General features: G+C 35.6%; 1 protein-coding gene across 1 annotated transcript in view; it reads right to left on the bottom strand.

The window, feature by feature from the left end:
- DNAH12 (dynein axonemal heavy chain 12) overlaps positions 1–22,093 on the bottom strand; it is a 114,719-nt gene that overhangs the window by 4,393 nt on the left and 88,233 nt on the right. Inside the window, 15 exon segments of the mRNA XM_070738468.1 lie at positions 887–978; positions 3,672–3,809; positions 3,942–4,146; positions 4,357–4,460; positions 6,609–6,797; positions 7,216–7,449; positions 7,917–8,054; positions 9,047–9,187; positions 11,098–11,351; positions 13,867–14,017; positions 15,025–15,169; positions 16,906–17,064; positions 19,357–19,497; positions 19,907–20,079; positions 21,767–21,959. Coding sequence (XP_070594569.1) covers positions 887–978; positions 3,672–3,809; positions 3,942–4,146; positions 4,357–4,460; positions 6,609–6,797; positions 7,216–7,449; positions 7,917–8,054; positions 9,047–9,187; positions 11,098–11,351; positions 13,867–14,017; positions 15,025–15,169; positions 16,906–17,064; positions 19,357–19,497; positions 19,907–20,079; positions 21,767–21,959 — 2,457 coding nt within the window.

Genomic DNA, 22,093 nt, shown 5'->3' with positions numbered 1-22,093 from the left:
AAAAAAAATCACAATTGTGGAAAAGTAATATAATGCAGTTAAAAAGAATGAAGTTTTATGTAGTAAAACATACGTATTTAGGAAAAAAGAAGGAAACTACTCCAGTCATCATAAATTTGATCTTCCACCATAAATTAAGGATTAGTGCTTCAGCATAGAGTTGTTATGTTTGTCATATTATTAGTGAATGCCACTTCCTATTTAATTCAGTGGAGAGAAATGATCTGAGCAAGTATTTATAGACAGATGTTCCCAGTTAGAGAACTCCCATTTAGAAGATGGAAGTACAGAAGAATGTCTTTATATTAGTTGTGAAGGGGTAAAAAAGTGTACAAACTCAACTATCATTTGGAATATTTATTATGCCCATATTTTTAAAAAGAAATTTGCATTTAAATATATATATATATTTATACTATATATTAGTATACATTTCATGACTTTTATTAATCAGCTTAATGCGTCCCTATTTTAGAGTGCCATATCTCTGTTGAAAACATCCAGCTCACCACAGCTGGCAGTCTACGGAGAGGGGCAGCATACAAATCTAATAAATAAATGAATGAATGAATGAATGAATGAATAAACAAACAAACAAACAAACAAACAAACAAATAAATAAATGCTTCAGTTTTTCTGCATCAAGCCAGCTGGTGGTTGTTGTTGTTGTTATTATTATTATTATTATTATTATTATTTAAATTTGTATGCCGCCCCTCTCCGGTTATATAGCATTTGGTATCTCAGTGTGATGTCCCTGCTTTTACTCCTATTGATTTTGCTAGGAAAAGGGAATGTTAGATGTCAAATTACAAAAATATGTTGAAAATTGGTATTAAACGAAAGGTGGAGAATCAATTTTAATACTGTATATGCTACTACTAACTTTTCTCTATCCCAGCGAGCTCCATCTAAAAATAGCCCATTGATGAAAACACCATCTTCCGGAGCAGTTTTCGAAGTATCCTTTGGAATAACCTGAACAAAATAAAACAATAAATTATTGCTATGTTGCACTATTTATTTATTTCAGATTGGAAATATGGGGACCTTTTTAGCAATGAAATACAGTTTTATTACTAGCTTTTCTAATATGAACGCAGGAAGTATTGCATTATATTATATCATATTAACAACTCTTGAAGCCTTTTTGGCAATGTTGTTGCAGTGGGCTTTGGCACTTAGGTCATTTGATATGGGTATTCCAAGGTCTTTTACGGAGTGAGGGTTGTCTGTAAGGTCTTGTTTATTTAGTTTGTATTTGGTGTTTAGTTGCAGGTTACAGGGTGATTTTTTTCTGAAACCAAATTGTTTGTTAAACATAGAAACATAGAAGACTGACAGCAGAAAAAGACCTCATGATCCATCAAGTCTGCCTTTATACTGTTTTTTGTATTTTATTTTAGGATGGATATATGTTTATCCCAGGCATGTTTAAATTCAGTTACTGTGGATTTTCCAAACACGTCTGCTGGAAGTTTGTTCCAAGGATCTACTACTCTTTCAGTAAAATAATATTTTCTCATGTTGCCTTTGATCTTTCCCTTAACTAACTTCAGATTGTGTCCCCTTGTTCTTGTGTTCACTTTCCTATTAAAAACACTTCACTCTTGAACCTTATTTAATCCTTTCACATATTTAAATGTTTCTATCATGTCCCCCCTTTTCCTTCTGTCCTCCAGACTATACAGATTGAGTTCATTAAGTCTTTCCTGATACATTTTATGCTTAAGACCTTCCACCATTCTTGTAGCCTGTCTTTGGACCCGTTCAATTTTGTCAATATCTTTTTGTAGGTGAGGTCTCCAGAACTGAACACAGTATTCCAAATGTGGTCTCCCCAGCGCTCTATATAGCAGGATCACAATCTCCCTCTTCCTGCTTGTTATACCTCTAGCTATGCAGCCAAGTATCCTACTTGCTTTTCCTACCGCCCGACCACACTGCTCACCCATTTTGAGACTGTCAGAAATCACTACCCCAAATCCTTCTCTTCTGAAGTCTTTGCTAACACAGAGCTGCCAATACAATACTACGATTGAAGATTCCTTTTCCCCAAGTGCATTCTTTTACATTTAGAGAGTAGGTTGTTAGTTTCTAGGTGGAGGGTAATGGATTGATTTATGATTGGTTCAATGACTCTGCAAGTGATGCAACATAAAGAGATTGGTCTGTAATTTTCAACGTTACTTGGATCTCCTTTGTGAAGATCAGGAGGACTGTGGCTAGTGACCATGAGTAAGAGGCTAGTCGTGAAGGATTTTTCAAAAATTATGTTTAGAGGTTCAGCCATGGTTGTGGAGAGCTTTTAAAAGAAACATGCACAAAGACCGTCAGGATGCTGACGTTGGGTTCTAAACTCCATTCCCACTTTGCATCAAACCACCTGCACATATATAACAATGAGTTGGATCTTAATAGTCTCCCTGGTCCTCACTAATTAAGGTAGATTGCTATTAAAATGGGAGAATTCCAGATGAGGAAAATGGCAAACTAGATGTCTTTGAAGCAGCAGAGGTGACAAAGTGGCAAAAGCTGACAGATGGCAGTCTGCACCCCACAATGAAAACTATCATTGTGAAGAAAATTAAGAAGAAAATGAGAGATTGTCCACTTGGGATCCGGAAAGCAGAGGGCAGAATGGCAGAGGTGGTAGAGTCCAGGGTAGCCAGAAAGGCAGAGATGGTAGAGGAGATAGGTGGATGGCAGAATTTGAAGCAGAGTGAGCATGACATGGCAACAGAAGCATGAGCTCTTGGCCTAACTATGGTGTGATCCTGGCTTAATGACAATAACTGCCATCGCTAAGCAATACAATCACTTGTAAGGAGCGTACATAAGTGCACTGGTGTGCCTTTCATCCCCTGTCCAATTGTCTTTCCTTTCTCTCACTTATCATATATATTTTCTTTCTTTCATATATCCTCTCCTCTAAGTTCACTTTACCCTTATATATATTACTACATGTCTATTTTTCTTCCTATGTATTGGACAAACAAACAAACAAACAAACAAACAAACAAACAAATAGATGTTTTGCCTAATGACTACTTCATGTAGTGACCAAAATTCTGATCCCGGTTAAGATTTTTAAGCAAGGACTACCAATATCTTAGAAGGAAACAAACTTCAAATTGTTTGAATGGCCGAGCAGAAGATAAAAGGTTACATCAAGTTCTCCACAATAACCTTGGTGCCACTTGCCTATGTGTTTGTGGTCCACATGTATGCAACTTTAACTATAATTATTCCTTTACGAGGAACTGAGCTGTTTGATTTCCTGCAGTTTTTTCCTCACTTCTTCCTGTTTTTCCAGACTACATTTATGTTTTCCTCATAGATGCTATGTACCTTCTCCAAGGCTATTTGCATATTTAAATACAGTATGCAGCAGCTATTATAAAAATATTAGAATGCCCTGGAAAGACAGGATGGAGTAAAAGGGAATCAAGATTGGCTGGCCTTATTTTTCTTAGCCTTGAAATATTCTGTTGTGATGACAATAAAGTAGGATGCTAGTACTTATTGAAGTATCTATTTCCTGCCTTCATCTACCTCGAAAGACTGAGGAATTAAAATAGGTACACACGTGAATTAACAGAGTTATCTACTGATACATTTTGGAGACGGTATATAATCTATAAAATTCAACCTTTGTCACCAAATTTTACCTGAAACTCATATCCCAGGAGATCAATAGGAATAGTGTACTTCCTGGCATAATTCTGCATTGCTCCAGTTAAAAATGCTTGTGTGAAAAAGAATCCTGAGAGCCAAAACACACATGGTTTTCCAGAGTCATACCAATCCTTGGAAAAGAAATAGAAGAATAACCTTGGTTTAAAATCATATTTTATTTTTAAAAAACTACTGGCAAATTGTTAATCGTAGCAAATTATTTCACAATAATAAAATGATTAATTATATGCTTGTTGCTTTACCTGTAAGAATTTTAGTCTAGCTAAAAAATCTAGAATAAAGCTTCCCAGTGGTTTCAGACTTGGGTATGAACGTTTAGCCCAGTTTTCTGCAACTTTTCCAATAAGAAGACTGGCACAGAGGGCCTCTAATTCAGAATCCATCACAACCAATCCTTTGATCGCTTTCTTCAGATTTACCAAAGTTGTACGTATGGTTCTTATTAAACTAAATGTACAAAAAATGTAGACACAAAATTCAAGTTGCAAATGTTATATAACCTACAAATAATTACATGTACAAATGGTTATACTGTACTTCTATAATCTCTAAAAAAAGGATAGTTATACAGGAGTAGGAAATTTAGTATAATACATGTACATATCTGGAAAATTAAATGGAATATGTAAAAATATGAAAAAAAACCAAAGCCCTTACTTGTTAAAACGTTCCATTTCTTGCACCAGAACAGTATTCATACTTTCTTCGTATCTCACAGGATATTTAAGAAGTGCTGCCTCAATATCATAATCTTTTGGAAGCTAGAAAGATTGATATACTTATTTTAATTCTGACAAATGTTCATTTTTTTATGAATGTATTTATATAACCATAATAAATTAACATAAGGCAAATACACAGAATTCAAATTTTTATTGCAAAATTCCAATTGCTGTTACACAAATTCTACATTCTATGTAGCATGTATTATTTCAGTGAGAGCATTTATTTATTTAAAGTTTATCTAAAAAGATAAATATCTTTCAACAAAATCACATGAAATTATTTTCTTTCTTTTTTCTCCATTAAAAGGTTTTTTTGTTTTATTGCTGTAATTACTGTTAACATAGTACAGTTATAGTTATTAGTTTGTATGTTAAGATTTACCATTGATCTATCTCTGGCTCTGCTTTATTTGCATTGTTATTGTCTTTTCAATAAAAAAAAAAGGGCACATTTTTTACCTCATTATTGTGAATGGTATCTAAAAACCAGATTACAGTTTCATAATTAAAATCTCCACAAATGATAGCCCTTTGTCTTACAGAAGTTTTTGATTTTTTGCTTTCTGTTTGACTTGTTCTGTTTTATTTATTTGAGTATGATGGAATTTGGCATCGAAGTTCAAAGATTGCTCATATTTCAAGTTACAGCAAATAGGTCCCTGCTACAATAACATCTATTATTGAATACATATTTATATATTAATAAATGAGATATATTTATTGAATATATTAAAAATACCTAGTGCATTTTTATATCTTTCCACATCTCTGAATAAGATTCAGGTTTGGTATACTATAGGCAAATGTGAAAATCATTTTTTAAAAAAATGGCATAATAGTGCCGCCTAAAGAATCTGCCAAACATTTTGCTAAGATGCCTAAATTGAGATAATTTATATTGTTTCCAAAAGCAACTATAATTTTTTTAATGCAGGCATAACTGTTGGAAATTAGTGTCTTTATCGGTCACTAGGTAATTAGCTGTGTAGGTTGAACTTCCAGATGATTTATTACATAGTTGGATAGAGCCATCAGAAATGGAGCATGCAATATTTGTATGCACTGTGTAAAATTGGGAAGATAATATGATAATAGAATGAAAAAGAGCTAACATAAATAAATAGCTCAGCTTATCACTTTCAATCATTTCTTTCTATAGCATACTCCACACATGAGCTGGAACCCCAGATTTTAATCAGGAAATTTGTAACTATAGTTAATGTAGTTAGACCAAATGCATTCATTCTATTTGATACTCTGTCTGTGATTGCCCACTTCTTTGGATGTTTTTGTTTATCCATATTCCCTTTAAAAAACACTAATTTTAATAATGGAAAAGTTATAGAAGCCATAATGACATCAAAATGCAATGCACAATGATATAGTGATTTGTTTCCTTTGAATGATGCCAGTAGACACATTGTCATTTTCCTCACATCCGATTTCTTGCAAACGTATTTGTTTTTTTAGCATGTTTATAAAGTTGCACTAAATTCTATCATTCCGGGTTTTCAATCTCTTCTTCCTCCTCCTCCTCTGTAAAACCTGTCTTTTATTTGTTCAGTTGCTTCTGATCTGGAAAAACATTCCCTCTCCAGGATTGCATGTCAGTAACTTTGATGGAGTCAGGGATAATGCCAGTCAATCTATCTTCTTTCTGACAGCTTCTTTTTTTGCCTCCTTTTGATTTTTTTCAAGTATCACGGTCTTCTCTGGTGATTCTTGCTTTTACATTATGGATACAAATCTTAAGTACTAGCTTCATTACTTGGACTTCAAGGGAATAATTTTGCCTTGTTTTATCTGTTAAATGATCAATTCACAATGTTTTTAACAATTTTCTGTAGCACTTTAATTCCAAAGTGTCTATGGAGATTCTCAGTCATCCAGATCATAGTTGTTCCAAAGATGCTTTTTTAAAGAGGCAACTGGACTTTCTGGTTTTTCTTTGAAGATGTTTTACATTCTTCTTGGATGAGAAGCAAAACATCTTCAAAGAAAAACCAGAAAGTTTAATTCCAAAGCATTTTTTCTTCATTTATTCTTTCTGATCATCCAATGTTCACAGCATGTTGCAGCTGGGAAAGTTACAACTTTCAGAAATGCATCTTCTTTTATCAGTATGAAGTTTTGATATTTAATAATAATTCTGAAGCAGTTATAGTTTATTTCAATTCATATTACCTTGTTAAGGATGTCATCTGCAATTTCATACAAAGTGCTGTCGCCACCACTCTTAGATCCTCCTTGATTGCTTCCTCCTTGCGTCAACAGAAGAGATTCAAAAATAATTTTTGTTTGCTGGAGATCCTTTGATATGTCTACATTATCATGCAGTCCAAACACTTCTGGTTGCTGGCTAACAGGAAGATTCTAGACAATAAGACAAAATTAATTTAGTCGCTCTGAGTCTCCAGAGAGGGGCAGCATACAAATCTAATAAATTAAATTAAATGAATTATTTAAGATTGAGGAAATATTAATCGAATGAATTAATTCCACTGTTTGGCAGATCATTTGAGAATTGAATAGCTCTGCAAATAATCAGCAAGAATTCTTCTTCTAGCATAAAGGGGGGGAAAAGATCTACACTCAAACCAATACTATACCAGCGTTCAGTATGCTGAGCATTGTATATTTCTTTATTTGGATTTCATTTGGCACTATTTTCTATAAAGTAAAAAGATAATATATTACAGTTGTCTATAGACAGAAATGTACTGAAGATGAATTTAGCTTACTAAATATTTTTTTTAAAAATATGAACCCGGTATATACAGTAAAATCATACCTTAATAAATTCAATGTAATCATCATAAGTGCCCCTTGGGGGAGCATAATAGTTGCCACTGGGAGAAAACTTATAATGTGAATTCTCCACTATATCTGTATTGTAAAAGTCAGCAAGCATAGTCAGTAGTAGACGTCTGTCCCAGTCATCTGTCACTCTTCCTCCATAGTTGCACTCACCCGTAAGGTAAGTTATTGCTTCAAATGGGATGTGTTCATACTCATTTATAAACAGCTGAAATTGTAAACAATGTACTCAGCAATGGAGAACAACGATAGGCAGGTATTTTCTAAACTTCTCTAAATGTTTTCATCTCTTAAAAACGTATCAATATTGAAAGATTGGACTATTTTTCCCAGCAGGGTTCTGGAATGCCCCTTCAAAGAACATCAAAGAAACATGGAAAAGTTATATTAATATTAATTAATTAATTAATTAAATTCAACTTCTATGCTGCCCAATCACGAAGGACTCAGTATATTTATATATACAGACTTAATATATTTAATAGAACAGTTCATGCTCCAAACTAGGGTTTTTAAAGTTTCTTTTGGTAAGGAAATATTAGGCATGAAACATACTGATATATCTGAGTTTCTTAGTAGAGTCTACTCAAATATAAATTTAGAATGGAATCAGCTTATGAACTTTTTGTTACAAAATCTTGGGTAGATTTTGGAAGAAACAATGAAGAGGTTTACCTGCAATTGTCTGACACTGATTCGCAAGTCTGATTCATTAAATCCATAAGGAATATTCCATCCCAGAGGTCCAAATTTTTTTCTCTCCTGTACTAGGGCATGAAAAAAGCAAACTCCAAACAGCAGCTTCTCCCATCTCTTTTAGGGGAAAAACACTCAGTTAACCCAGACAGAAATAAGGCAAGGCAAACACAACTGAAAAATTCTGTGTCTACAAAACTTTTGGCTGGTAATAACATTCAAAGGTTGTTTGGCAATGCAATGATATTTTTCACTAAGTCCAATGAGTTGCCTTTTCCTAACAGTAAATTTGATTCAGGACCAAAATTTTATATTACGCTGCATCCTTTCAGGGCGTGCCACTTGTCTAATTGCTGCTCGGCTAGGGCATTTATTTTAATATATTTAAAGCATTTATTTTAATATATTTATTGGATGAGAGAGTCTTCTTTATTGTACAAGGATGGAGAATTTAGCCTCCTTAAATTAACAGTGAAATAATTAGTTACCATTTTGTAAAAGTATACCAGAAGTGGGTTTCATTATGTTCTGACCACTTCTGGAGAACTGGTAGTGAAAATTTTGAGTAGTTCAGAGAACTGGTAAATATCACTCCTGACTGGCCCTGCTCCATCTATTTTCTGTCTCCCGAGTCCCAGCTGTTCTGGAGGAAATGGAGATTTTGCAGTAACCTTCCCCTGCCACACCTACCAAGCCACACCATGTCCACCGAGCCACAACCATAAAATTGGTAGTAAACATTTTTGAATCCCACCATTAGATTATACAAAATTTTGTAGTAGGATACAAAACTTCTGAAATTGTGGCAGAGGAAAAAGGTAACAAGATGGAGAGATATTACCAGGTACGTGCAATGTACATTTTATAAAAAGGCCAGATACTAATACTAATACTAATACTTTATTAGACTTGTATGTTGCCCTTCTCCGGAGACTTGGGGCGGCTCATAACAACAATAAAACAATATAGGTACAAATATAATAATTAAAACTATGGCTAAAACAATCAAAACATAATTTTATACTTTAAAGCTGCACTTTAATATTAGGTGAGCTAAACTGTGTAATTTTGCTAATTATCTCTTTACCAATTTTTATGAAGAAAGTTACCTGCTCCTTTCCATGACACCCAGCAAAAAAGTCTGCATCCGAAATTGGATCAGAGAGGAAAGACTGAAGTAAATTTAGCCGGAGACCTGTAGGAGGCTCGTTTGTCATCTTCACACCATTCTGAAGAATTGTGACTGGAAACTAGAGAACGCAAGCATGGTAACTTTACTAACAGTTCTTTTTTTATATACATTCTTTTAAATTATTCAGCATACACTAAGTTTTTTAAATATTGTACTTGGTGGAGGTTTTTGCATCGCTATATCAATCAATGAATCAATCTATAAATCAAATCATGTAGTTCAATCGTGTGTTTTCTTGTTTGTTTTTTTTAAAAAAATCATATATAATTAATGTATGGCTATTTTTCATTGTTTATGACATCAATATATTAATCTTGAGAATCAAATTAATAACAGTTTCAGCATTAATTGACTTGGGGGTACCAAACCACAAATTTCATACACAATAACAGCAAACAACCAATCAGTATCCATATTTAAATCCCAAACTATTTAATATTGGTCATTGCATATGCAGACCAATTTCACTATGCTGCGTCCCATGCAAAGTCATGGAATCAATTATAAACAAATCAATTACTCTCCATCTAGAAACTAATAATTTGCTCTCTAACAAACAATTTGGTTTCAGAAAAAAACTATCCTGCAACCTGCACCTCCTCCACTGCAAAAATATATGGACAACTCATCTAGATCAAGGGAAATCTATAGATGCAATTTATATCGACTTCTGCAAAGCCTTTGATTCAGTGGTCCACGACAAACTACTCCTAAAACTCAAATCTTATGGCATCTCAGGATCCCTCCATAGCTGGATTACAGCATTCCTGTCAAACATACAACAAGTGGTCAAAATAGGAAGCACCATATCCACCCCTGTCTCAGTTAAAAGCTGTGTTCCCCGGTGTTCCCCAAGCTAGTGTACTGGGACCAACGCTTTTCATTCTCTACCTCAATGACCTTTGCGATTACATCACAAGCAACTGTGTCCTCTTCGCCAATGATGTAAAATTAAACTAAAACCCACTAAAACCCTCATTGTGTATTGGACAAAATAAACAAACAAACAAACAAACAAATAAAATAAATCTAATACCTTTCCTCAGTCTTACAGCTGTCCAAAATATATAGCAAGACTCCTGTAGCCAAATTATTTAGGGCTTTAAAGATCGGTAGCGGCATTTGATCTGAATTAACTATTGCATTTCTCTAAACAATTGTTTTTAATGGAATGCACCACCTGTGTGCCAATAAAGCATGTGTACTTCCTTGGATATCAAGGTAATCTCTACATTAGAAATTCTAGCTTGTACAGAATATCATTAGCATGTTTGGGTAAAATAGAGCTTTGGCTGTGCTTGGATTCTAATGGCCAGAATTTACCACAGTAACCATTACTGTCTGGACAATTAACAGATACCACTGAGATAAATAACCTCATCTAATCTTTCCTTCTCTAACTAAAAAGCAAGATTATATTTATATTTATATTTATTTATTTATTTATTTGCATATCTTATCACATTTAAGCAGCTTAGAGTCACCTCAAATCACAAGATGGGTAGTGAATAAATTTAATAATAAATATTAAATATGAAAGCTTTGTTTATTAAAGTCATGATAGGTTGCATATATTATAGAGCTGCATCACTAACGTGGATAAGAGAGTGGATTCTTTTAAGAGACAAAAGAACATTAGCCCTAGAAGGCTTCGATTTACACCAAGGATGGCATGCATTCCTGATGGCAGACAAGGACAAAAAACACTTGGTATTCAGACACCATTACATTAGAAATAGCTTATTTAATTCTTGGACTAAAATTAAAAAATCTCATTATGTACAGATGCCTAGGTGGTTCGCATAGTCCTTTTGCTTTATGTATCCCCTCCCCTATTTATCTTCAATGAAGATTATATTTCCTTGAAGAGAACATATTTGGAGTTATCTGATGACAGCTATGAAATATTTCTTTATTATACCATACACATTTTTCATAAATATTCAGTACATTTCATATTTGAAATACCTTGGGTGATGGATAACTAGTCAGCCAGAGTCTGAAAGTAGGATGGCAAGTTTCACTGTTAAACTCTTCACAGAGTTTTTCTAGCATTGGCATCCAGGAAACAGCAAGATGGCAGTTTTGTAAACAAACCCAGGTCCCTTCCTCCATTGCTCCTCTAATCATTTTTGTTGCTATTGGGCCTTGCCCTTGTCCCAAAGAGATGGACTGAAATTTATTTCCAATCATATTTTTATCATTTGCAAATTTTAAAAGACCTGCCACAAAAACAGGAATACATTAATATTTCCCTGAAAATAATTATAAGTCACACATCTACAACTACAGTAATCCCTCGCTACTTCACGGTTCATCTTTTGCGGATTCGCTACTTCTCGGGTTTTCAAAGGGGGCTTAAATCCATTAAATCCATTGAAAGTTTTAAAGCCATTAAAAATTCATAAAATTCTTCTACAGTACTACTGTATATTAAAGAAACTGGTAGGATATCACATGTAGTTCCAGCTGAGAAACATTATAGAATGAGTGTTTAATGCAAAGGGTTTTAAAAGTCCAAATACTTGTTAAATACATAAAAAAATATATTTCCTCTACTTCACGGAAATTCATTTTTCATGGGTGGTCTTGGAACGCATCCCCCGTGAAAAACAAGGGATTACTGTATTTGTAAGGCGTGCCTTTTGGTTTAGCAAAGCATTGCATTCAAAATCAGATTTGATAAATGCTTACATTTCATTTGTATCTATGATGTATGAATTGATACATATGGGGCAATTCATGTACACCAAGACACAAATAACTGCATGTTCATACTTTGGAAATATGTTGATGTTTACATCAACAAAAAGATAGTTACATTACTAGTGTATGACTGTAACTTGTTGTTTATATCCTAAGATTTTTATTAATATTGCTTCTTCATTGCTTATTTGACCCCTATGACATTCATTAAGTGTTGTACCACATGATTCTTGACAAATGTATATTTTATTTTATGTACGTTGAGAGCATATGCACCAAGACAAATTCCTTGTGTGTCCAATCACACTTGGCCAATAAAATTCTATTCTATTCTATTCTATTCTATTCTATTCTATTCTAGTGTATTATGTGCATTATAACCTAGAACTACTTCTGCTCATAATATCTGAAAGTGAAAATTCTAAGGCTGAGTCACATTCTAATCTCTTTAGCTCATGAAAAACACTGTTTTTAATATTTTTCAAGAAGATAATGAGGAAAGCCCATCCTCCGAGAGAAAGCAATTCCATCCAGAGTGAGAAGAATAGAACCAAGAATTTCTGCTTTTGGATTCCTGGCGTTTTAACATTTTCTGGGGAAGAATCTGCAGCATCTTTCTTGACTTGCAGATTCAATCTGAAGCAGGCAGCCCCAAAGTGTAGAACAAGGGTCCCCAAACCCCAGGCAACAGATAGATACTGGTCTGCAGCCTGTTAAGAACTGGATCATACAGATGAAGGTGAGTGGCTGAAACCATTTCCTTTCCCTGGGTCCAGGATAAAAATTGTCTTGCACAAAACAGTTCCCTGGTGCTAAAAAGGTTGGGAACTGATAATATAGAATACTAGAAGTCATAAAGAGCATTATAGGTGAAAAAACAGTATCTTAAATTGGGCCCAGAGACCCACTGGTAGCCAATGCAACTCATGCAAGCTAATGTTATTCTGCTGTAGGAGACGTATACTGGTCTATAGGTGAGCAACTGCATTCTTCAATAGTTGTAGTTTAAATTATTTATTTATTTATTTATTTATTACTTAGATTTGTATGCCGCCCCTCTCCGAAGACTCGGGGCGGCTCACAACATGTAGAAACAAATCATAAGTAAACAGACAAATTTAAAAATATTTAAATATTTAAAAAACCCCATATGCTAACAGACGCACACACAGACATACCATGCATAAATTAAACATGCCCAGGGGGAGATGTTTCAGTTCCCCCATGCCTGACGGCAAAGGTGGGTTTTAAGGAGTTTACGGAAGGCAGGAAGCGTAGGGGCAGTCCTAATCTCCGGGGGGAGTTGGTTCCAGAGGGCCGGTGCCGCCACAGAGAAGGCTCTTCCCCTGGGGCCCGCCAACCGACATTGTTTAGTTGACGGGACCCGGAGAAGGCCCACTCTGTGGGACCTAATCGGTCGCTGGGATTCGTGCGGCAGGAGGCGGTCTCGGAGAGCCATATATGAAACAAATTGAAGTAATCCAAATAAGAGCTGATAAAGGTTTGAGCTATCCTTGCTCAGATTCTGGTTTAGGAAGGTTTCAACTATGCTAAAGTTGCTCAACTTAACGTACATGTCCTGACAAATATTTGCTTTTAGAGCAGGACATCTTTCATTATCAAGTGCCTTCAGAGGATTATTGCCTTTTTTCTCTCTTGCCCTGGCTAATGCATCAGTAATATGTAATAGAACTAAATTATGTTTTGTGATGACTATTGGTTTTAGAAGAGTCATAAACAAAAATAAATGAAGATTGCAAATACTGTAAAGCAAACAGGACAGCAAATTAAAGGCCATTTGTCTCCCCAGCTTTCAATTTCCCCATTCCTAGGAATGTTTTAAAAATGTATTTTCTCTTTATAGTATCTTTTAATGGTTTTATATTAACATAAAACACAAACTCAACTTTATGGACAATAAAACAAAGGTTGCATTACTAAATGCTATATTTGAAAGACATTCAGAAACTTTATATTAAAAAAAAACAAACTAATAGAAGCTTTTGTAAGGAAAAAAATGAGTGAACTTACTTGCCATAGGATCTGCTCCAGGAGAAAGCACAAAGATTAAAGGGATTGAAGAATTTGAATCTAAGTAACTTTTTGTTAAATCAAAAGGAGGTGGCTCAACAAATTTCTTTCCAAGCTTATCAGTCACAAAGGTTGTTATAGCTGGTGAAATCTGTTTTCACAAAAAATTGTGAGCATAAGATAGGGTTTTATAAAATTACTCAGTTTTTATTTCAAGGCAGCTTAACTGGTAAATATTTAATAATTTAAATATTTAATAATTCAAAAAATATATAATTACTGTGGTAAACTGTTGCAGTGATCCAAAAGGCTTACATGTTGGCAGGCTTGTTTTTTCTACATATTTTAGAAATACATTTTAAACTGTTAGTTTTATAAGCAATTCTCTTTCTTCCTTATTTTAAAATGAAATGTGATTTAAAGAGTCTTGAATTAAAAAGTTAAACAACTAAAACCAGAAGATTTTATTTCAATATATAGAATATGGAATATTGGAAGGAAACAAGTGTGCTCGTACATTTGCTTAACTTTTCACTTTTCAGAAAGGAGATATATAATTGATTTCACATTTGCTTACCTGCGATGCATGACAATTATTGCAATAAATTATCACCGGATATAATAAGGAAGTTCAGTTTCTCTTTGAATTCAATTTGAAAATGATTTTTTGACTTCTTTGACTTTTTGCAATCGGATACCTTCAGGGGCAACTATCAGTGTCAAAACTAAATCTGATTTTGAATAGTTTTTAACAATATTGGAGCAATTCAATTCTGAAGAAGTTCTCTAAAAACTTTTGCAAAGTTTGAAAATCAGTCAAAACACTGTTTTATTGTTGTACGCTACCCTGAGTCCGTCAGGAGAGGGGTGGCTTATAAATCAATTAAATTAAATTAAATTAAAAAGATAGCTTCTTGGTAGCCTAGTCAGCTAAAGCATTTGTTATTCAATGCATTTGTTGAAATGCTATTGGTGCTTTTCAGATTTTACATTGACTAGATGATCATTTTTTGCATTTTGTTATTTGTACTGTTAGTTATTTTGAATATTTACATTTAGCAAAATGTTAGACAGACATAAAATAAATGGAATTATATTTAGGAACGCAAACAACTTAATTAAGAGGCAATAAAATTTTGTTACATAAATCATCTTTACCTTGTCAGGTCTCAAGCATCGGAGAATAATCATTTTCTTTATTTCATTTAAGTCTGTATTCCATGGTGAGGGTAAAGGAACTGTCTGGGGTTCTTTACTATCATAAATGCTACGCCATTCATTGGGTTGTGAAGACACATGATTCCTTCAACAATAAGATAAACTTGATTTAGATTTCTATTTTATACAAGAATAAAACTCTTCTAGATATTCTTCTAGAACAGTGATGGTGAACCTATGGCACAGATGCCACAGGTGGCACGCGGAGCCATATCTGCTGGCATGCAACCTGTTGCCATAGCTCAGGTCCAACATGCATGTGTGTGCCAACCAGCTGATTTTTGGCTCACACAGAGGTTCTAGAAGGACATTTTTGGCTTCCAGAGAGCTTCTGGGAAGGATGGGGAGAACATTTTTACCCTCCCCTGGGTCCAGGGAAACCTTTTGAGCTTGGGGAGGGCGAAACAGCAGCTTACTGGGCTCACCAGAAGTTGGACAACAGGCCATTTCCAGCTTCTAGAGGGCCTCCTGGGGAGTGGGGGAGCTGTTTTGCCCTCCCCAGGCATTGAATTATGGATGTGGGCACCCACGCATGCACAAAAGGTTCGCCACCACTGCTATAGAACATCCTCCAGGCATAGCAACAACCTATCAAAACATGGTAGGAGTACAAGAACAATAATAGGAGAGGAAAGCTGTTATTCATCTATCTGCAAGCTTTCTAGGTGCATCTTTTGGGTTATGAATGGCATGCTGACTTGATATGTCTATAACAGTGATGGCGAACCTATTTCACGAGTGTCACAGGTGGCATGCGGAGCCATATCTGCTGGCACGCAAGCCAATCTCAGCTCCAACTTGCATGTGTGTGCCATCCAGCTGATTCTTGGCTTGCACAGAGGCTCCGAGGGGGCATTTTTGGCTTCCGAGGGGGCATTTTTGGCTTCCAGGGAGTCTCTGGGGGGATGGGGAGGATGTTTTTATCTTCCCTTGGCTCCAGGGAAGCCTTTGGAACCTGGGGAGGGCGAAACATGAGGCTACGGGGTCCACCAGAAGTTGGAAAACAGGCCTCTGGGAAGGGAGCTGTTTTCGCCCCCCCAAGGCATTGAATTATGGGTGGGCACTCATGCATGCATCATAGTGTGCGCACATGCTCTTTCAGCACCCAAGGAAAAAAAGGTTCACCATCACTGTTCTAGAGTAAGAGTGGTGAGGCCCAGTTCATTTGGCAAGCAATGGCATAATATCTTCTAAGTTTATTTTGGGAATAATATAATTTAAAATTTCTTTGCTATTCTGCTTCCAAAATGATTGTGTTCTTCCACTGGTACTATATTTTCTTATTGGATTTTTTTTCATAGTGGTCATTGGAGAGGGGTTATTATATTTTGTTTCTCACTTTCTGACTGAACCAATTATTTATAAAAATTTAAATAGCAACATTATGTCCCATGCAATTAAGTTATAATTCCAGAGCTTCATCCTTATTCACAAAATGATGGTTTTCACAGAAACCACTTGAAGACTTCTCTTTGAACTTTATTCTCTCCTTTGCCTCTCCAATTTTTCAAAACTTTCTGCCTCTTTTTCCCCAAAAAGTGTAGTTTACTCTTTACTGCATGTTCCCAATGAAGCAATGTGGTATTTCTTCACATAAAAAGTTGAACAATCTGTGACCTTGCATGCTACATGAAGGCTTCATATCCATTTTACATTTTTTTCAGCGAAGTCAATAAATAACAATTGTCTTACTGAAACCTCAGAGAAAGATCTGGGTGAGGTAGAAAGCGTGTTGATTTACACAAGACATACTATGACTTCTATATTATACAATGCTTATCCCTCCCACAAAAAACAATGATAAAATAATTGCTATTGTACCGTAATCCTTTAAAAGCAGGCATATCATTTGCACGACATATTTCATCCCAGCTTTTATCTTGTAACCAAGACGAATCAGGATTCTTAAATTTGCTCTTGAGACCAACCCCTCCAGTTAATAAGAACATAAACTCCTGATGTTCAATTTCCTTCCTAGCCCTGTTTTGAAAAACAACAAAGTACAATTTAAGTAAAACACTATTATTTGAGATTACAATGCATTTGATCTATTTGATCTACTAGAAATTATGCCAGAATTCACTAGCCATAATTGTCACTAAATTTCACTATGGGTAATCCTCGACTTACAACCATTCATTTAGTGACCATTCGAAGTTACAACAACACTGAAAAAGTGACGCATGACAGTTTTTCACACTTACAACTGTTGCAGCATTCCCATGGTCAAATGATCAAAATTCAGATGCTTGGTAACTGGTTTATATTTATGACGGTTGCAATGTCTCAGGGTCATGTGATCACCTTTTGGGAACTTCTGACAAGCAAAGTCAAGTGGGAAGGCAGATTTGCTTAACAACTGTGTTACTAACCTAATAACTGCAGAGATTCATATCATAACTATGGCAAGAATGGGGCAAAACTCACTTAACAATGTCTCACCAAGCAACAGAAGTTTTGGTTCAGTTGTGGTCGTAAATCAAGGACTACTTGTACCATTAATCCACAGGTGGCTTCAATGCCTCTCAAAGTGTTAATGACTAGATAACTTTTTTTGGCTCGGGTACCAAAAAAAGATATGTATGCGCATGATCGCGTGCACATGGCTTCCCATAATGCAATGACTTACCCCTGTGCATGTGCATAGCCCCAGCACTGCATGCCCATGTGCATGCGCCCACTCTGCCCCCCTGCGCATGCACACAGGTCTCACTGAAGCCTCCAGATTTCCAATAGAAAGTGGCAGAAAAGAAGGCAGAAAAATCATCTGACCAGCACATACACCTGCGCTGGGCAAGGCCTCGCATGCCCGCAGATATGGCTTTGCATGCCATCTGTGGCACCCGTGCCATAGGTTCATCATCACTGGTATAAATCCTTCCTTCTCCATCAGTTAATTAAACCTGAAGAAACTTGTTGGACGAGAAGCGAAAGATCTTCAAGAAAGTCCAGTTGCCATTTGAAAAAAAGCACATTTGGACGACCATGACCTGGGTTACTAAGAACTTCCACAGACATTTTACCATTAACCTAAGTGACTAGAGATCTTTTCACAGTGAAGATGTCATAGAAAAAAACCCAAATGCCATGTTGGAATCCTCTATGTGAGAAGACTGACTTGTGCAAGTAATGCATGGCATAGTCATTATTATTATTATTATTATTTATTGGATTTGTATGCCGCCCCTCTCCGTAGACTCAGGGTGGCTAACAACAGTAGTACAAAACAGCATGTAAATCCAATATTAAAACAGCTAAAAAACCCTTATTTGTAAAACCAAACATACATACAAACAAACAAACAAACATACGATGCATAAATTGTAAAGGCCTGGGGGGGAAAGAATATCTCAGTTCCCCCATGCCTGACGGCAGAGGTGGGTTTTAAGGAGCTTACGAAAGGCAAGGAGGGTGGGGGCAATCCTAATCTCTGGGGGGAGTTGGTTCCAGAGGGTCAGGGCCGCCACAGAGAAGGCTCTTCCCCTGGGTCCCGCCAAATGACATTGTTTAGTTGACGGGACCCGGAGAAGGCCAACTCTGTGGGACCTAACCGGTCGCTGGGATTCGTGCGGCAGAAGGCGGTCCCTGAGATATTCTGGTTCGATGCCATGAAGGGCTTTATAGGTCATAACCAACACCTTGAATTGTGACCGGAAATTGATCAGCAACCAATGCAGACTGCGGGGTGTTGGTGTAACATGGACATACTTTGGGAAGCCCATGATTTCTCTCGCAGCTGCATTCTGCACGATCTGAAGTTTCCGAACACTTTTCAAAGGTAGCCCCATGTAGAGAGCATTATAGTAGTCGAACCTCGAGGTGACGAGGGCATGAGTGACTGTGAGCAGTGACTCCCGGTCCAAATAGGGCCGCAATTGGTGCACCAGGCGAACCTGGGCAAATGCCCCCCTCGCCATAGAAAATCCAAGAATCCCAGCAAAGATTCCTACAATAAAAACTAATGAGGCAACATTGAAAGACTACATAAAGTATAGAAGGGATGCAATGTAGAATAAAAATAAACTGAAAATATTTGGATAATTGATATATTTCATAAAATATTTAATGGGACTGAATTACTAAACCTCATCTCAATTTAATCCCAGTTCAATTTGTTCTGGTGTGCAGATGCATTTTAACAGCTTCTCTGCATCAATGATTTGCAAGTGCAAACATGCCACTACTTCAAATATAATATTTCTTAATGTTTAAGATGCTAAGATAAATAATTAACACTCTCTTAACATATTAAAAAATTCTAGAGTCTCTTACATCAGAAGATTACAGCAGAGTAAAAATGAAAACAGCAACTTATCCTTCTCAAACAGGGAGCGACAAACATTGCAATACAAGTTGTATGTGAAATGGTCATTTAGATACCGTAGCCTTTTTTCCAAAATTTTAGACTTGTTGCTATTAAAAATAGAAACACATATTTATAAAGTGCATACCCATTAAATAAAATATTGCTATACATATTCATATATTGATTTAACTGGAACATATTGCAATATCTACAATATGTGCATCTGACTACGCATATGTAATTACAAAATAAAAGGAAACAGAAAAAGAGGGAGATAAAAATCTTGACTTCTTAAGAACGTCTGGTACTATTAAATATTTATCTAAAACTTGAAATGATTTTTAAAATTATTTTTTTATACTGCCCATTTCCCCTATAAAGCAAATTGGGGTGGCTTACACATTATATATGTTTACAAACAGAAAAACAACTGTTTTCAGGGGGGGAAATGTACTTGCAACTATAAATAGGCTTAAAACAGCATATTTTGAAAAATGAAATATTTGAACTGCTCACCTGTCATGAATAGAATTGATATATAGGTTTACAAACCAAGTGAGAGAATATTGGTACATTGGATCTATATTAGCCAGATCAGCAATACTAAAAAACAATACAGATGAATGCTTTGCAATGGGTCTGTAGCCTTCTCGAGACTGTGCTATTTTAATTTCAGTTTTTTCTGCAATCTAAAGAAAATACATTCCTTAGTTATTAACATAAAATCTTTTCTTTCTACAGTGTTTCTTGCATTATACCATCACATTGATCAGCCTTGTTTATTAGCTGCTGCAGCAAGTCCTATGATTAGATTTGTGTCTTTGTATAAAACATGAGTACCCACACTGAATCAGAAAAAGTTGAGAATTTTCTATTATATTACAAATGTTATTGGTTTCTTTATACTAGCCTATTTGTAAAGCTGGCTACATCAGTAAATTTTGAGGTTTAAGGCTAAAAGTCAAAGAAATATTTTAAACATAAAAAGCAATTCAACCAAAGAGGAAAATTATTTAAATAGAAGAAGACAACCACTTAGATGTTCTTTTCAGAAAAGCATTGCCCTGTTTCTACCAGCTCCCTGATTCCTAAAACAATTCCTTTTAGTAAGCGCTTGTAATTAGAAAAGGGTGGAAGCAATAGAATATTCAAAAGAAAATGTCTTTTTCATCCTTCCATCCTTTCTTTCTTTCCTTCCATCATCCAGGTTAACAATGTGACAGTACATTGCAAATTTTTAGAATGACATTTTTTTCTACAAACACCCTATTAATTGAAATGCTGATATTACCACTGAAGATAAAGTCTGGTTTAATAACTAGGGATATAGAAGAGAGAAACTTTTGATTCGTATTAAAATTCTGAGATTTTTAAACACTGGCTTCCCTTGTGTGTTAAGTTTTACAAGTCCCTTATGTTTGATTCCAAGTTTAAGAATTGCTGTTTTCCCCCTTACATATCTGATTCTTATCTGCCTGGACAAGACACTGCATTTTTCTTGGCAAGGTTTTTCAGAAGTCTCTGAAAAGTTACAGTAGTTTCAATTTCTCTCTGTCTCCTGACTAAGGTTAAGCCTGAATGGTCCAAAGTCACCCAGTTGACCCTACAGCGAAATTAGAACTCATGATCTCAGAGTTTCTAGCATGATGCCTTAACCACTACACCAAATTGGGTCTCCATTGAAAAATTTACCAGCATATATAATTTCAAATAATAATCAGTGTGCCACAAGATACTTCCCCTAATTATTGCACATAGACTGATAACTGAAATACCCTAAGGGACCAATCGATCCAATGTGAGGGTAAAAATAACAAAAGAAAAGACAGCATTCTCTCTCTCTCTCTCTCTCTCTCTCTCTCACACACACACACACACACACACACACACACGGAAAACGAAAAGGCTTGCTTCTGGTATCTCCAGTTGTTTGACCCTTCCCTCTTTATTCCCCACAGATCAGTCTTCCTTGCTTCTCTGCAGACACCTTGGAGGCCAGCTAAGTCAGATTTTGCTTGCATTTATTCTTACTGTCCTCCGTGAAATTGCATGAGGCTAATTATCATATCCGAACTACAGAAAGTCTTGGGGATATTTACTGCTCATCTAATTTTGCAGCCCCTATATAGTAACTCTATGGGAATAGACAGAAAAACATAACAGATTATGATAAAATATAAGTTGGCCAGCTGGGGCAGATAATCAAAGGGTAATTTTTTGGGGGGGGGGATGTCCTAATTTTAAATATCTGGTTGGCTTAATTTCACACAGAATGCTACTGTTATTACAGTATTGCTGTGCATCACTAGAGCTATGGTCAGCTTTGGGATCAACACATTAATATAGCTATTATTTGCAAAATCTGAAGTTTCTTACCTGCTGCTTTTTTGTAATTTCATTAGACATTATTTTTGCTGAGTCCAAGATAGTAATTGCACTTTCATCTTCTAAAATATTACCTTCAGAAGACTGCAATGTTTCTAAAATTTTATTTTCTATATCTTTTAGTTGTTTCTTATTGGCAGCTGATTGAAGGATAAGAGCATTTCGTTCTTCTTCTAATTCTGGCCTAAAATGACAAAACACCTTTTTTGTTAGTGGATTCTTTTTGAGGTTCTTTTGTTCCTATGTCAATGTTTTGTTGGCCACAATTATGTTTAAATTTGGGGGCGTAGCCAAAGTTGTGGAGCTACAAGTCCTCGG

This window comes from Erythrolamprus reginae, chromosome 2 (assembly GCF_031021105.1).
Source record: "Erythrolamprus reginae isolate rEryReg1 chromosome 2, rEryReg1.hap1, whole genome shotgun sequence".
NCBI lineage: Eukaryota > Metazoa > Chordata > Lepidosauria > Squamata > Dipsadidae > Erythrolamprus > Erythrolamprus reginae.
Note: the sequence above shows the minus strand (reverse complement) of the source record. Positions and strands in the feature narration are given on the sequence as shown.